At 45.1% G+C, this 15,729-nt stretch overlaps 1 protein-coding gene across 1 annotated transcript; it reads left to right on the top strand.

The window, feature by feature from the left end:
* Positions 1 to 592: 592 nt before the first annotated feature.
* Positions 593 to 15,516, top strand: tmprss6 (transmembrane serine protease 6; the record flags this gene model as incomplete). Its single annotated transcript, XM_079277844.1, has 18 exons — positions 593 to 671; positions 2,134 to 2,256; positions 2,934 to 3,076; positions 3,743 to 3,810; positions 5,574 to 5,764; positions 5,853 to 5,894; positions 7,036 to 7,240; positions 7,342 to 7,478; positions 7,560 to 7,672; positions 8,500 to 8,609; positions 9,417 to 9,559; positions 9,638 to 9,736; positions 10,380 to 10,493; positions 10,723 to 10,839; positions 11,110 to 11,278; positions 11,480 to 11,757; positions 13,540 to 13,676; positions 15,352 to 15,516. 18 exons carry the CDS (start codon positions 593 to 595, stop codon positions 15,514 to 15,516), a joined length of 2,433 nt encoding a protein of 810 aa, XP_079133970.1.
* Between the last annotated feature and the right edge of the window lie 213 nt (positions 15,517 to 15,729).

Genomic DNA, 15,729 nt, shown 5'->3' with positions numbered 1-15,729 from the left:
TGTTGGCTTGATCCCAAAAAAACATTCAGAATTTGACATTTCACAGGAAATGTATCTTCAGAAAGAAGAAGCCAGTGATCAACATTAAATCTGTGAATCCTTTCACATCTCGACCTCGCTTCACTGCCCATGTGGGATTTCTTGTTTGCATGGAAAGTGAAATGAACTCTGGGAAACCGCGTTGAGCCGACGTGCGCGGCGGCCTCAGTCCCAGGTGTGCAGGGCAGCATCGCCGTTGCTAGGCGATGATCAGTGACATCAGCTACCTGTTCTCACCCGGCTGCTCCTTTGAGATGAGAAAGAGCTCAACAACATGTGGGATCAGCTCAAGCCAGCAGTTGGACGTACCTTGAGTTGTATTCCACTGAAACCCAACAAGCTTTAGCAGATATTGATTTTGTTCCTGTTTTACCTTTGGACTTACAAACAGAGACGGAGCCGTTCTCCGTCTGCTGGAGCAACATGTCTGGTTTTTCTTTTGTGCTGAGCAGAGATGCTAAATAAAAAAGCTGCCGAGTCGGAAGTTCAGTCAACGAGCCCTCGACGGACGGTGAGATGATTTGTCAAGGAGCAAAGGACGCGTGAGGAGGCGATGGCGCTCGGGCGCGGCTCCAAGAAGTCGATCTCATGTGATCAGGTGGTCTCAGCTGGTCCTCTGAACCACGGGGTCAGTAATGATGACACAACAACTGCTCTTCACTCACAGCTTCACGTCACTCGTTCGATTAAAATAGTGTTTAACTGAACTCTAAAGGCTATTCTCTCAATGTTTTTTATTTTTTTTGAATCAATCATAGAGCTTCACAGATTGAAAAGACAATCAATACAACGGCAGGAATAGAACACCACACACACACACACACACACACACACACACACACACACACACACACACACACACACATATTTATTGAACAAATCAAGACTTGAGCTCAACTTTAGCTCAAGGCTTTCAAAATGTCCCCTCTCAGAAAAGCATGAAAGGAAAACTCATTTATTACATCAAAGTGTTTAATTTACGTTTAAAGCTATGTGTGGCTCCAGTGGGAGCTGCTTGACTGATGTCACTAAATTTGTTGGATTTACCAGACCTCGGGTTGCATTGTGGGTAATGTAGGCGCCAGATTTTGACAGGGAAGAAAAATGCTCCCTCTGTTTAGAACATAATCTATAGGGAACATAATCTATAGGGAACATAATCTATAGGGAACATAATCTATAGGGAACATAATCTATAGGGAACATAATCCACAGGGAACATAATCTATAGGGAACATAATCTACAGAGAACATAATCTACATGGAACATAATCTATAGGGAACAGAATCTACATGGAACATAATCTATAGGGAACATAATCCACAGGGAACATAATCTATAGGGAACATAATCCACAGGGAACATAATCTATAGGGAACAGAATCTATAGGGAACATAATCTATAGGGAACATAATCTACATGGAACATAATCTATAGGGAACAGAATCTACATGGAACATAATCTATAGGGAACAGAATCTACATGGAACATAATCTATAGGGAACATAATCCACAGGGAACATAATCTATAGGGAACAGAATCTACATGGAACATAATCTATAGGGAACATAATCCACAGGGAACATAATCTATAGGGAACATAATCCACAGGGAACATAATCTATAGGGAACAGAATCTATAGGGAACATAATCTATAGGGAACATAATCTACATGGAACATAATCTATAGGGAACAGAATCTACATGGAACATAATCTATAGGGAACAGAATCTACATGGAACATAATCTATAGGGAACAGAATCTATAGGGAACAGAATCTATAGGGAACAGAATCTATAGGGAACAGAATCTATAGGGAACAGAATCTACATGGAACATAATCTATAGGGAACATAATCCACAGGGAACATAATCTATAGGGAACAGAATCTATAGGGAACATAATCTATAGGGAACATAATCTACATGGAACATAATCCACAAGGAACATAATCTACATGGAAACCACCTCAGTGCCTCGACGCTCCCTCACTCAGACGCTGCGTGAAAAGACCCTCCAGACTGCCAGATTTTATATTTTCAACCCCAATAGAAAGTCACAGTGTTTGTCTGTTCTCAACAGGTAGAAGTTGATGACCAAGCTGTGGCTCCACCCACCAGGAGGGCTCGGTCCTGTAAATGTGTGTTGGCCTTCCTCATCATCATCATCCTCGTCGCCGCAGGAGCCACACTGGCCTGGTACTTCCTGGGTACAGAGCTTTCCTCTTTTCTACTTTGTTCATCGTCCCCAAATTCCTTTATAGACTAACGTGAAGTCACGTGACCGCGGTGGAGTTCCTTTATAGACTAACGTGAAGTCACGTGACCGTGGTGGAGTTCCTCTATAGACTAACGTGAAGTCACGTGACCGTGGTGGAGTTCCTCTATAGACTAACGTGAAGTCACGTGACCGTGGTGGAGTTCCTTTATAGACTAACGTGAAGTCACGTGACCGCGGTGGAGTTCCTTTATACACTAACGTGAAGTCACGTGACCGTGGTGGAGTTCCTTTATAGACTAACGTGAAGTCACGTGACCGTGGTGGAGTTAATTTATAGACTAACGTGAAGTCACGTGACCGTGGTGGAGTTCCTTTATACACTAACGTGAAGTCACGTGACCGTGGTGGAGTTCCTTTATAGACTAACGTGAAGTCACGTGACCGTGGTGGAGTTCCTTTATAGACTAACGTGAAGTCATGTGACCGTGGTGGAGTTCTGCTAATTGGCAGTAATCACACTGAACTGAGATTATGACTATTGTAAATATTATCCCACTATACCTCCGCCTGTTAGCATTGAGAGCGTGTTAGCATTTAGCTCAAAGCTCAGTCTCGGCTAGCATCGCTGTGTTTGTTTAACGCTGTGTGGACCTTCCTCGGTGACAGAGTACAGGGTTTGGGTGTTGGAGCCTCGAGTCCAGCAGCAGTACACGGCCTACCTGTCCATCCTCAACAGGAACTTCTCTTCCGATCTGTCCTCTCACAGCAGCCCTGCATTCAAGAAGGAGGCCAAGGGGGTACGGATCATGGTGAGTGGGGACCATGATGCTGATGTAGAATTACCTCCTAAGGGACCAAGACTGCTGCTGCTTTTCTGTGTTTACGTGTAGCTTTCACAATGCATTGAACTACCTGGTGAGGAAGGAAAGCAGCAGTACTCCAAAAACAACTCCATGAAGCCTCTTTTCCTTCTGGACTAAACCCCCACTAACGTCTGTCTTTTGTCTTCACTTACAATCTGCGTTAATTCACAGGACAAACGACTCAGCAGCAGCAGCAGGTATTCATGGGCAGCGATTGAAAGTGGTGGAAACCAGCGCTTCCTTTGTCATCTCATGCCACAAACTATCTGTCTCCGTCCAACCAGTGCTTCTTAGACATTGTTCTAAATTAGTCAGCAACGCGTTTGAGGAGACACGGAATAAAATGCAGATATGAAAATGAAGAAACCACCGTATCATTTCTACTGTTCATTAGCCCTGTTTTTCAGAAGTCCACTTTTATGATTTTGAACGATGCTTTTTGATCTAACCATAACTAGATTCAAAATACACGTTGACTTGGGAACACTACATGCAAAAGTCATTTCTTGTTTTTCAGGACTCATTGCTGCAGCTCTCTGTCGAGTCTATAATCCGTGTTTAGCTGGTTCTGACTCCTGTAAACAGGTGATATTGTCTTCCTCTGTCTTTCAGGTGCAGAAGATAATCATGGGCTCCAGTCTGTCTCGGTACTTCAACTACACCACTGTGTTCGCCTTTGGGTACGTGGATCTAACGTTTTCATGAACGGTAGCAATAAGCAGGGAGAAAGCAGCGAGGTGAGACATACAGTAGAGCTTCACCGCTGAACCTACTCAAAAGAGTGCGCGGCCATTTATGGATCTTTACAAAATGTCTTTGTATGTTATTAACGTAATCATGAACGAGGAAGTATAACGACCGTAGTTTGTTCCCCGTGTCAAACAATACGTCGATGTTGATGTTGTTACCACAGAACTTTAGTAGTTATTTTAATCCTGAACGTAACTGAAGTTTTGTTGCTTTGAAAAGACTGAGGAGCAGAAGGATGTTTAACGGTGATTTTTAGAACCAAAACAAAACTTACAACACTTTCAAAGCACGTCTGGGTCTGGCCCCAAAATACAGAGGACATGTTGACTTCACACTTCACTTCTTAAAACCCATTTTTACAGACTGGCTTTTATGTGACGTCGCTTTACGACAGATTTCTTCGTTTATTTTTATCTGTTAACTGTTTAACTGTTTTGTTTTATCCGGGTTTAACTCTCACCTTAGTCGTCTTTCTTTGTTGGGCCTCACTGTTCAGCTTTCTGTTCTTATGATTATTATTGCTGCTTTTGCTGCTTCGTCAGGCAAAGCACTTTGTAAACTCTGTTTTTAAAGGTGCTATATAAATAAAGTTATTGTATTTATTATTACGAGGACGATGAGTCCAAAGATGACGAAATTGAAAATCCAACTTGCTAAATCACAAACAAAACAGGATCAGGTAAATAGGCCAACGACACGAGGGGCACAAACAGGAAACATCGCAGACGAACCACAAAACAGACGAAAGACAGAAGGACTATCAATACACAAGAAACGAATCAGACCACGAGACACAGGTGGGCAGACACGAGGGCTGAGAGCTGATTGGTGTAAGAAACACGAGGGAACAAAGCGAGGCTGACGAGAAAAACCACAAAGACAGGAAGTCAAACAAACACAGGACGCAAGAGGCAGAGAACTTCAAAATAAAACAGGAAACAAACTAAACCAAAAACAAGATTGTGACAGTAAGAGGATACCTCGAATAACTTAGTTAAGTACTTAAGTATTTAAGTACTTAAGTACTTAAGTAAGTAGTAAGTAGTTAGTACTACGTACTTAAGTACTTAAGTAAGTAGTAAGTAGTTAGTACTATGTACTTAAGTACTTACTTAAGTAGTAAGTAGTTAGTACTATGTACTTAAGTACTTAAGTAAGTAGTAAGTAGTTAGTACTATGTACTTAAGTACTTACTTAAGTAGTAAGTAGTTAGTACTATGTACTTAAGTACTTAAGTAAGTAGTAAGTACTTAGTACTACGTACTTAAGTAACGGCACTTCTGAAGTTATTTTAACACAAACAATGACCTTTTCCTAAACCTAACCAAGTAGTTTTGTTGCTTGTTTCCTGTGAAGACAGTATTTTATTTTGAAAAGATTGTATGCATATAACGAGCGGAAATGGACACGTGTTGCTGGACTTTTGTAGGAGTAACTCCTCTTCAAGAAGTCATCGTTGTGCGAAGAGAGTGGCTTCACAATCAGCACTTAAAGAGCGACCTAACATCAGCTGAAAACATTGTTGCGCTGACGTCTCGTGGTTTAATTCCTCCCCTCGCTGCAGTGACGTGGCGGTGTACTCTGGTACACTGTGACATCACTGATGGGCGTGGTTACAGGTGCAGCACACTTGAAACCTTTCAACCGGAGGCACGTGATTTCATCTTCACGGCCCTGGCTCTGTTTCGTGCAGGGAGGGGAGCCTCGTGGCTCACTTCTGGATGGTGATGTCGGTGCCGGGCAGCCATGTTGGGAGGGTCACACTGGAGGAGGTCACCAGGAGCCTGGAGGAGGGCCTGAGGGGGTACGGAGGGTCGGGGGAGGAGGAGGGGACGGCCAGCTGCAGCGGATACCTCCTGCACCTCCCCTCGCTGTCTGTCAGTGGTGAGCGTGAGACAGGAGATGAGATGTGTGTGAGCAGGAAAGTGTTTGGCTGGTTTTAAATCGTCTCTTCTGTCTTTTTGTTCCACAGAAACCGACTCCAAAGTCATTGAGCTTTTGAAAGCCTCGTTTGGTATCACACTATTTTTTTACGTTTCCTGCTCGTGTCAATTAACAACGTGATTGAACTGTGATGAGCATGCAGCCCAAACTGTCTTTGTCAGAAGTACTTTCACACAGAACGTGAAAAAGTTACTTCATTGGATTAATTTTTCTGAGCTTTCGCACCACAAATATAGACATTAACCAATCACATCTTCAAAATATTCACCGCAGTGTTCAACAAGGAGGCTCCATGAATGAAGAGGGAAAACTTTATTACTCCTTAAACTTTGACAAAGGCAGCGCAGACCTGACCCACCATGGTCGTATGAAGAGGACTGGATTCAGCGTTCATTCCCATGAAAGTTTGACCACGTGTATAAAGTTACCCAACGATCTCTGGGCCCACTGAGCATGCTCACTGGCGTTTCCTTTAGCCCCGCCTCCCAGCCCTCAGGAGGAAGGTTGATTTACCTGAGTAAAGTAAAGTAAACCAAAGTCTTTCTCAGTCAACGGGGGAAAAAGTATTTCTGGGCTTCATGGCGTCACATGACGGATAATGGAAATTGTAATTCCAACATTTGGCCAAAGATTTGTTTCAAAACCTGCCGTTCTTTCTCTTAACTTTCACAATAAAAGCCCAGGACATAAACACTGCATAACTGTTTACCTCCGTTTGTTCCTCATGTGACACAGAAAGTTGATTTAATTGTCACGTAACTTACGTAAACGACACATCCGTAGTTATTTTAACCCAAACCTGATGGTTTCCGAAACCTAACTAAGTAGTTTTGTTGCCTAAACTTAGTTAAGTTGTTTCCTGTGAAGAGGGTAGTTTATTTTGAAAATACTTTATTCGTGCAATGGGCGTAAATTGTCACGTGTTGCTGGACTTTCGTCGGAAAATGTAGGAAAAATGAGCAGGAACATAAGATATCATACGAACTGTTGTATGAGGATACTTTGCAGAATCTATTCAAACCTTTCATTTAAAAAACAATCACCTCTTCGCATCCTTGCTGGTATGAATAGTTCTGATGGGAATTCATTTTGTGTTTTAATAAATACAGTAAATCCAAACATACAATCAAGGCCTGAATCTACTCCAACACAAAATCCCACATGAGCTGAACTCTAACGCTGGTTTTCTTTCTTTGCATCGTTTCCCCCAGACTGCTACCGCTACCAGAAGGTGGTGTCCAGCAGCCCCTCGGCCCTCCGGGGCCCCGACACGCAGCGCTCCTCCTGCATGTGGCACCTCCAGGCCGGCCCCGGATCCCAGCTGGAGCTCCACATGGAGTGGCTGCTGCCGGAGTGCCGGGACAGGCTGGTGGTGTACGACTCCCTCACCCCCTCCGACTCCCACCTCATCACTTCGTGGGTTTCATCCACAGATATATCAGCTGGGACATAGCAGGCGAATATTCATCATCTTTCTTCTCTGAACTCTTGAGTTATCTTCCCGTCTGTCCTCCCAGTGTGTATGGCTGCAGCAGACACGAGCGCGTGGTGAACGTCCTGTCTTCAGGCGAGTGGATGACGGTGGTTTGGAAACAGGGTCTGTACAACTACAAGGACCCCTTCTCCCTGTCTGCACAGGCCTGGGGCCGTCAGCGTAAGACCACCCGGCCCTTCCTTTGGCTCGTTCAGCAATGTTTCATGTGATTGTGGATTGAAAATCTTCTCTCTCTCTCAGACTGTAACTCCACCATAGAGCTGAAGGCAGTATCGGGGGTCCAGGGGACGCTGAGGACGCCCTTCTTCCCCAGCTACTACCCCCCCGACACCAACTGTACCTGGAGCTTCACTGTGAGGCCGTCGGACGATTATGAGACAACGGGCCTCTGTTGTAGTTACGGATCTCTCTGTGTCCTTTGTGTTTGTGCTCGTTTCTGTGTCTCTTTGTAGCTGTTTCATGTCCTTTTTTATTGTACTTTAGTGTCTCTTTATAGTTAATCTGGTCTCTTTCTGGTCATTTTGTGTCTCTTTATGATAATTTACTGTCTTTTTGTCGATGTTTTGTGTCTTTTTGTAGTTGTTTTGTGTCTTTCTGTAGTTTTGTGTCTCTTTGTAGTTGTTTTGTGTCTTTTTGTAGTTGTTTAGTGTCTCTTTGTAGTTGTTTAGTGTCTCTTTGTAGTTGTTTTGTGTCTCTTTGTAGTTGGTTTGTGTCTCTTTGTAGTTGGTTTGTGTCTCTTTGTAGTTGTTCTGTGTCTCTTTGTAGTTGTTTTGTGTCTCTTTGTAGTTGTTTTGTGTCTCTTTGTAGTTGTTTTGTGTCTCTTTGTAGTTGTTTTGTGTCTCTTTGTGGTTGTTTTCCTCCTTTTCATAGTCGATGTGAGTCTCCTTCGCATCTATTTGTGGACGTTTTATTTTCTAAGCCTCTTCCTGGTTGGTACGTGTCTCTTTGACTGTAGTTGTTTTGTAAGTGAAGGCCCGGGGGCCCCTGAGTCTTTGGGCCCCTGGGCCTGTGCCCGGTAGGCCCCGTTCAGTAATCCATCCATGTGTAAGACACTCTGTCGTCCATATGACTCCAACGTTTTGATGTATTGAGTGATTGAGTCATTACATGGTGACCATGCAGGTCAGTCTGTGTTGTAACGTTCTTGTGTTTTTGTGTTTGCTGTCCTGTGTGATCTCAGACGCCCGGTGTAGGGATGGGCTTGTTTCTGGAATTTGAGGGCTACGAGCTGAGCAGAGCCAGCTACAACCAGGCCTGCACCCAGGGACGGTGGACCATCCAGAACCGCAGGTAGGCTGCACCACGATGAGCCGGCCATTTTGTGTCTTTTTGGAGTTTTGTCTGTGGTTGTTCTGCCTCTCATAGTCATTGTGTCTCTTTGAAGTTGTTTTCAGTCTCTTTGTAGCCATTTTGGAATTTCTTGCCCAAAATTGCCACTTGCAAAGGCTTTTTAAAACTCTTTTTACATCTCATGTGCCAAACATTCAACAGAGATCAACAAGTCTGCACAACACAACTTCTACACAGAACACGTCTTAATCTGCACGGATGTTTTATGGCGATTCTTGCTTCCTCTTCAGCCTGCTAACCACCAGACACCTCGCGCAGGTGGCAGCAAGAAAGAGACAACGTGGAAAATAACTGAAATGATTCTCTTGGTGCGAATCAGAGCAGAGAGATCAGAAAAGGTTTTGTCAGCTTGTTAAATACTGTGTATTTATAACCGCCAGCTGTGTGTGACAGGAAGCGTGTGTGTGTGCGTGCGTAGAATGTTTCCACACAGGACGTGATGTGCTGACCTTTCAGTTCGTTTCACAACACCTAAAAACACAAATACAATGACATATATATGAATTACACAGTAAAGATGCTCAGTGCTGAACAACAGGGGGCAGCAGAGTCCTGTTTCTTCATTTCAAATCAGAATTACATTATATTTATTTTCAATCTGATACATCTTGTGACAAACTGGGAGTCGAGTGTAGTTGTTAAGGTTCACTCCATGTTATTGAAACGTCCATCAGAGACGTCCAGTTGTCTCTGCAGGGACACGTCTCTGGGGTTCCTCTGACTTCAGTGTCTCTGTCCTCTTCTCAGACTGTGTGGCTCCAGAGGCCTGCAGCCGTACAGTGAACGCCTCTTCCTGCTGTCCGCGGTGACCGCCGTCGCCATGCGGTCGGAGGTGTCGCTCACCGGGCCGGGACTTCAGCTGCGCTACGGAGTCTTCAACCTATCAGATCGTACGATGTGGATGTGTGCTCAGCGACGTCTCTGTTGTGTTTTACTCGTGTTCATGTGTGTGTGTGTGTGTTTTACAGCGTGTCCAGGTCAGTTTCTGTGCTCTGTTAACGGCCTCTGTGTTCCTGCTTGTGATGGAATCAAAGACTGTCCCAACGGACTGGACGAGAGGAACTGTGGTATTTATTGATGTCTTAAAGTAATCGAACGTGTTGTACATTATATTCTGTTGAAGCCAGACGTCAACCTCCGGTTCTCCGATGCTTCAAGTGTTGAAGCTGCATTCTCTCTAGTGTCCACCAGGGGGCGACTCCTCTGGTTGTATAGAAGTCTATGAGAAAATGACTCTACTTCTCTCTTGATTTATTACCTCAGTAAACATTGTAAACATGAGTTTATGTCTCAATCTCTAGTTTCAAGTCTTCTTCAATACAGCATGATGTTCATTTAGTACATTATGGTCCATTTAGAGTCACACAGACCATAAAGCAGGGGATGCTTTAGGGCGGGGCTACTGTGATTGACAGGTCTCTACCAGAGACGTATACATCGTCTCTATGTCGCTCCTCCTCAGTCCAGATATGCTCACTTCCTGTTCACTGGTTGGAAAGATGGTGACGACCAAAATGCTGAACTCCAGGCTTCAAAACATCCACAAACCGATGAGTAACGTCACGACGACTACGTCCACTTCTTCTAGACGCTCTGCAGTATGAAGCAGGAAGAGCTGGAAAAGTGAAAAGGGTCCAGCGAAGCTCCATTACACTTCCATTATTTGTGTGTGTGTTCATTTCTTTGTGTGTGTGTGTGTGTGTGTTTCAGTGTGTGTGGCACAGTACCAGTGTCCAGAGGACAGTCAGTGTGTGGACTACTACAAAGTGTGCGACCAACTCCCAGACTGCCCCGAAGCAACGGACGAGATGAACTGCACTGATGGTAACACACTCAAACCTGCAAACGTGCACGCACACACACACCGACACGAGCACGCTCACAAAATACCAAAATATAGTTTTCAACATTTCATTTTTACCTCTAAACAAAATGTGCTGTGTATCAGAAATGCAACATGAATGAAAAACAATCAACATGAAATGTAGTGTGTGTGTGTGTGTGTGTGTGTGTGTGTGTGTGTGTGTGTGTGTGTGTGTGTGTGTGCGTGCAGGTGTGCGGTGTACAGACATGACCTACGTGTGCGCTGATGGAACGTGTCTGAAGAAGCCGAATCCAGAGTGCGACTTCGTCAGCGACTGCCCCGACGCCTCCGACGAGAAGCAGTGCGGTGAGACGATAAAGAGCTCATTTATCTGGCGGGTCGGAACCAGAACTGGTTGTGATGAACTGATGAGATTCTGAAAGAGTGAATCTTTCCTGAGACTTAATGTCAACCTGGTTTCATCATGAAGTGAAAGGAAAGAAAACAACGAAATCTTATTTTGAAAAAAAATCACAAAATAATAATAAAAACACAATATTATACATAAAAACAAAATGCTGATTATTTTTACACACACTCAGCATTTATTTTCTGTGTGTGTGTGTGTGTACTCAGACTGCGGCCTGAGGCAGTTCTCCAGCCGTATAGTGGGCGGGACCAATGCCACGGAGGGGGAGTGGCCATGGCAGGCCAGCCTTCAGGTGCGGGGAACACACATCTGCGGGGGGGCGTTGATCTCCAGCCAATGGGTGGTCTCCGCTGCCCACTGTTTCTATGACGACCGGTAAGAGACGGGAGGAAGTGGAGGAATGTAACCTTCAAAACAAAGGCGCTCTGATTATTTTATTCATCAAAGCTCTGAAGCAGCTTCAGCATTTTTGAAATGAGCTTCCTGAGCGATAGAAACCGTTGCTCAAGTGTCCGTTGGGTGGAAGTATATTCAAGAGTTCTTCATTGCCCCTATAAGAAGTCTTCCCTCCTGCAGCCTCTACTCCCCCTCGGTGTGGACCGTCTACCTGGGGAAACTCCTGCTCAACCCCAGCAGCTCCACCGAAGAGGTGGCGCGAGTGCAGCGGATCCACCTTCACCAGTACTACGACGACGAGTCCCACGACTACGACCTGGCCCTGCTGAAGCTGGACCGACCCGCCTCCGCGCTGCTGGCCGGACACGCTCGGCCCGCCTGCCTGCCTCCGCCTGCCCACCAGCTGGAGCCGGGCCTGCTCTGCTGGGTCACCGGCTGGGGGGCTCTCCGAGAGAAGGGTGAGAAGGGAAGCGCAGCGGATACAGGGGGGGGTAGCAGATGGGATTTAGTTTTTAAACCAGAATCAGTGGCAGAGATTCACCAGTTCACTCCTTAGTCACAGGTTGTATCTCAGAGCTTGTTTCATTTGAATAAACGTTGCTATGGAGGGAAGTAAAGAACAGGATCGAGCTGCACCAGCTTTTTAATGAATCCGTCTCTGAGCTCGACTGTTCCACAAGTTCTTTGTGTTTCTTTCTTTGGTACTAAATCAGAAATGACTGGAAAGCAAAAGACATACACGACAAAGACAACCTGGCAAAGTGTGGGTGCAGCCGGGCTGCTCAGTCCACTGATCAGTGAAGAGGGAAGCAGGTGAGGATGTGGGCGGGTGAGGGAAGAGGAGGGGGAGGAGACTGGGACAGGTGTGACAGTCTGGACGGATGGAGAACGGCTACGCAAGGAAGTGAGAGTTTGTCTTCTCTCAGATTTAACCTCTGACCCCTTGAACAACGTGTCCTCTGGTGTCAGTTGTGGCCGTTCGGAGATGGCGCGTGAGTTTCTGCCTGTTATACGCAACACGCTGTTCTCACCCAGCATTCATAGCGAAACCTACGGAAAGTAATGTGCCACGAAATAATACGTGTTATCCACGTAATCACGGATGAGGAAGCATAAAGACGGCATGAACACACACTCAGCGGGATTAGTCCAACAATCGTTTCCACAACATGTACAAGTAGTTTCCCGTGAAAACAGAAGCTTATTTTGAAAAGACTGTATTCACGCAACGAGCAGAAATTGACTCGTGTTGCTGGACTTATGGAGGAAAACACGAAAAAATGAGAAATAACTTTTCATAAGATGACACACGTGTGAGGATACGTAGCGTTGCATGAAGTAACATGTGTTTTGTGATCACAGTCGTTCTTTAAACAAACACTTTAAATGCTGCAAAACCGCCGTCGACTCAACGTTCTCCTCAGAGCTACAGGTAAAGTTATTGTTTCTCATCCCATCCCATTCTCATTTCCATTTGACCGCCTTGTACATGTGCAGGTTTATCACCAGGAGACATTTTAAGTTATTTGGTGCTTTTGACTCGTAGGTTTATTTCATAAAGGTTGATGTCCAAAGTTGTTTTTATTTCTGTCAGAGGATGAGCAGTCAACTTTCTTTCCGACGGCTTATGGTATTACGCAGAATAATGCAGTATTTTCACAGGAAGTGATTTGATGTGCAGCCAGTAAAAGCCCCATATCCTCAGTAGCACTTTGAATTCGAGGGTTGAAATCAGCTGGTTTAGATGAGAGGCGCAGGAGGAGATGGAGGGATGTGGGTGGAAGAGAGTGGGTTGTGGTTTCTGATGAACCCGATGAACAGAAGACGGCTGTCTGAGACAGAAGGTGTTAGAAACCAGCCTCAGAAACAGTTTCACAAACATTTCAAGAAAAGCTGAGGTGGATTACATGTTAAAGTGCGGTTACGAGACTATATTTCCAGTGAAGTGGTTTCTTGTCATTGAAAGGATGAAAACGTCGCCGCCGTTTGAGAACCGGTGACATAAACACGTTTAATGGTTTCTGTTGAAGCTGTAGAAATCATGTGATGGCTTTCTGTGACATAATTGAGTGTTGCTTTTGAATTTCAGCTCTCGGTGGACTTAAGAAACCTTTTTCTTTTTCCATGTAGCCAAATACACGAGGAAGGGAAGTGAATGCAGACATTGTCTTCATTGTATAAATGGAAGAGGTAGAACATGCTGTCACCCGCTGACCCTCTCTGAACCCTCTCCTCTTCAGGCAGTGCCAGTAATGTGCTTCAGAAGGTGGATGTTCGCCTGGTGAGCGAGGAAACCTGCGTTCGCTCCTACGGCCACCTGGTCACTCCCAGAATGCTTTGCGCTGGTTACCGCAGTGGAGACAAGGATGCCTGTCAGGTACAGAGAAGTATAGTGCTCCCTTTTCATGTCATCACAATGCAGTTTGAATTGAAAGCTGCACTATGATTTTATGTCCTCGGTGGATTAGATTACTGCGTGAAATAAAAGGTGAAACTACAACCCAGTCGACAGAAATATCGGCATCGTACGTTTCTGCAAACACGGTTGGTTGATGACGTTTCCGGACCAAAAATAAGTTTGTATCAGCCTCATGTCACTGTTCCAGAAACGCACAATTCCATGTCGTTAAAGTTGTGAAAAGATTGGTACGGTGTAGGCAACACAACTGCAACGTGAGGTAACAACGTAACCGAACAGCATAACGTAGCAACATTAAGTAACAACGTAACCTAACAACATAACCTAACAGCATAACGTAGCAACATTAAGTAACAACAACGTAACCTAACAGCATAACGTAGCAACATTAAGTAACAATGTAATGCAAGAATGTAATGCAACAACGTAACAACGTAACGTAACAACGTAACGTAACAACGTAACAACATTAAGTGACAACAACAAAACCTAACAGCATAACGTAACAACATTAAGTAACAATGTAACGCAACAACATAATGTAACAGCGTAGCGTAACAGCGTAGCGTAACAGCGTAGCGTAACAGCGTAGCGTAACAGCGCAACGTAACAGCGTAACGTAACAGCGTAGCAGCGTAACGTAACAGCGTAACGTAACAACGTAAACTCACAGCATAACCTAACAACGTAACGTAACAGCGTAACCTAACAGCGTAACCTAACAGCGGAACCTAACAACGTAGCAACGTATGGTAACAGCGTAAGGTAACAGCGTAACGTGACAGCGTAACGTGACAGCGTAACGTGACAGCGTAACGTAACAGCGTAACGTAACAACGTAACCTAACAGCGTAACCTAACAACGTAACCTAACAGCATAATGTAACTACTTAACGTAACTACTTAACGTAAGGTCAACGTACAACATTAACAATGTAATGTAATAACGTACGTTTCATTTGACCTGTCCATCATCTTCCCACCTGCCCTCAGTGACTTTCCCTCTTGTTATACTCGTTATTACACCACTTACCTTTCATACCACGTCATACGTCACCTGCTCTGAACAGGCAACATATCCGTGGTTTTCAGAGACGTACAATGCCAACATGTGGACGGACACTCACGGTGACCACCACCCCACATGTCTGCAGTTGCCCTCAGCTTTACAGAGCTGATCTCGTTGTGGTTTTCCAGGCTGCACCTTTACTGTTGTGGTTCAGTCTCACCGCTCTCAATCAACCTCTTCTTCAGCTGCATTGAACAAGAGACAGATATGAGGCATTATATGTGGTGCTACATACAGATATCTAATGTTCCGTATGGTTCCTGGGATACTTCATAGTTATATAACACATTTCAGTTGGGTGGAATCCTCAGTCATGGTACATTCAGTGTCTGAAAGCACAAAAGTGGAACAGATTCATCGTAATCAAACATCCTGGACGTCCTCAGCGTGAAGTACTCGTGTTCCTGCCGGCCATAAAAACGTGTTTTAAAGGCCAGACGTGCAGGCCCCGAGTGACATCATAGTTGAGTCACCAGTGGTCCTCAGTCGTGGTGATCTTGTGCTGTAGAGACATTAAGATGCCCCCCCCCCCTGCCCCCTTTTAACGCCGCCTGTCTCGGTCAGGGGGACTCTGGCGGTCCCTTGGTGTGCCAGGAGCCGTCGGGTCGCTGGTTCCTCGCCGGCGTGGTGAGCTGGGGCAAAGGCTGCGGGCGTCCAGACTACTACGGCGTCTACACTCGCGTCACCCGGCTCACCGACTGGATCACACAGGTCATCAGCAGCCCCTGAGACGGTGGTTCATCATCTATCAATGTCCTCAAAGTCCTGGAGGAGGATTCTGAGATCTCAGCCGAACAGCGAGGTGGTGAAGCGTGAAAAGGCTTTATTCCGAAAGCACAACGTAGTCGAGCTAACAATAGAATCAACGTATTCATGCAGCATCTTTCAGAACTGATATTATGAAGTGTTTATCCAGCATGCAGTAAAAGAAACATAGTGACA

The sequence above is a fragment of the Melanostigma gelatinosum genome (assembly GCF_949748355.1).
Source record: "Melanostigma gelatinosum genome assembly, chromosome: 11".
NCBI classification, from domain to species: domain Eukaryota; kingdom Metazoa; phylum Chordata; class Actinopteri; order Perciformes; family Zoarcidae; genus Melanostigma; species Melanostigma gelatinosum.
This window is presented reverse-complemented; position numbering and strand designations above follow the sequence as displayed.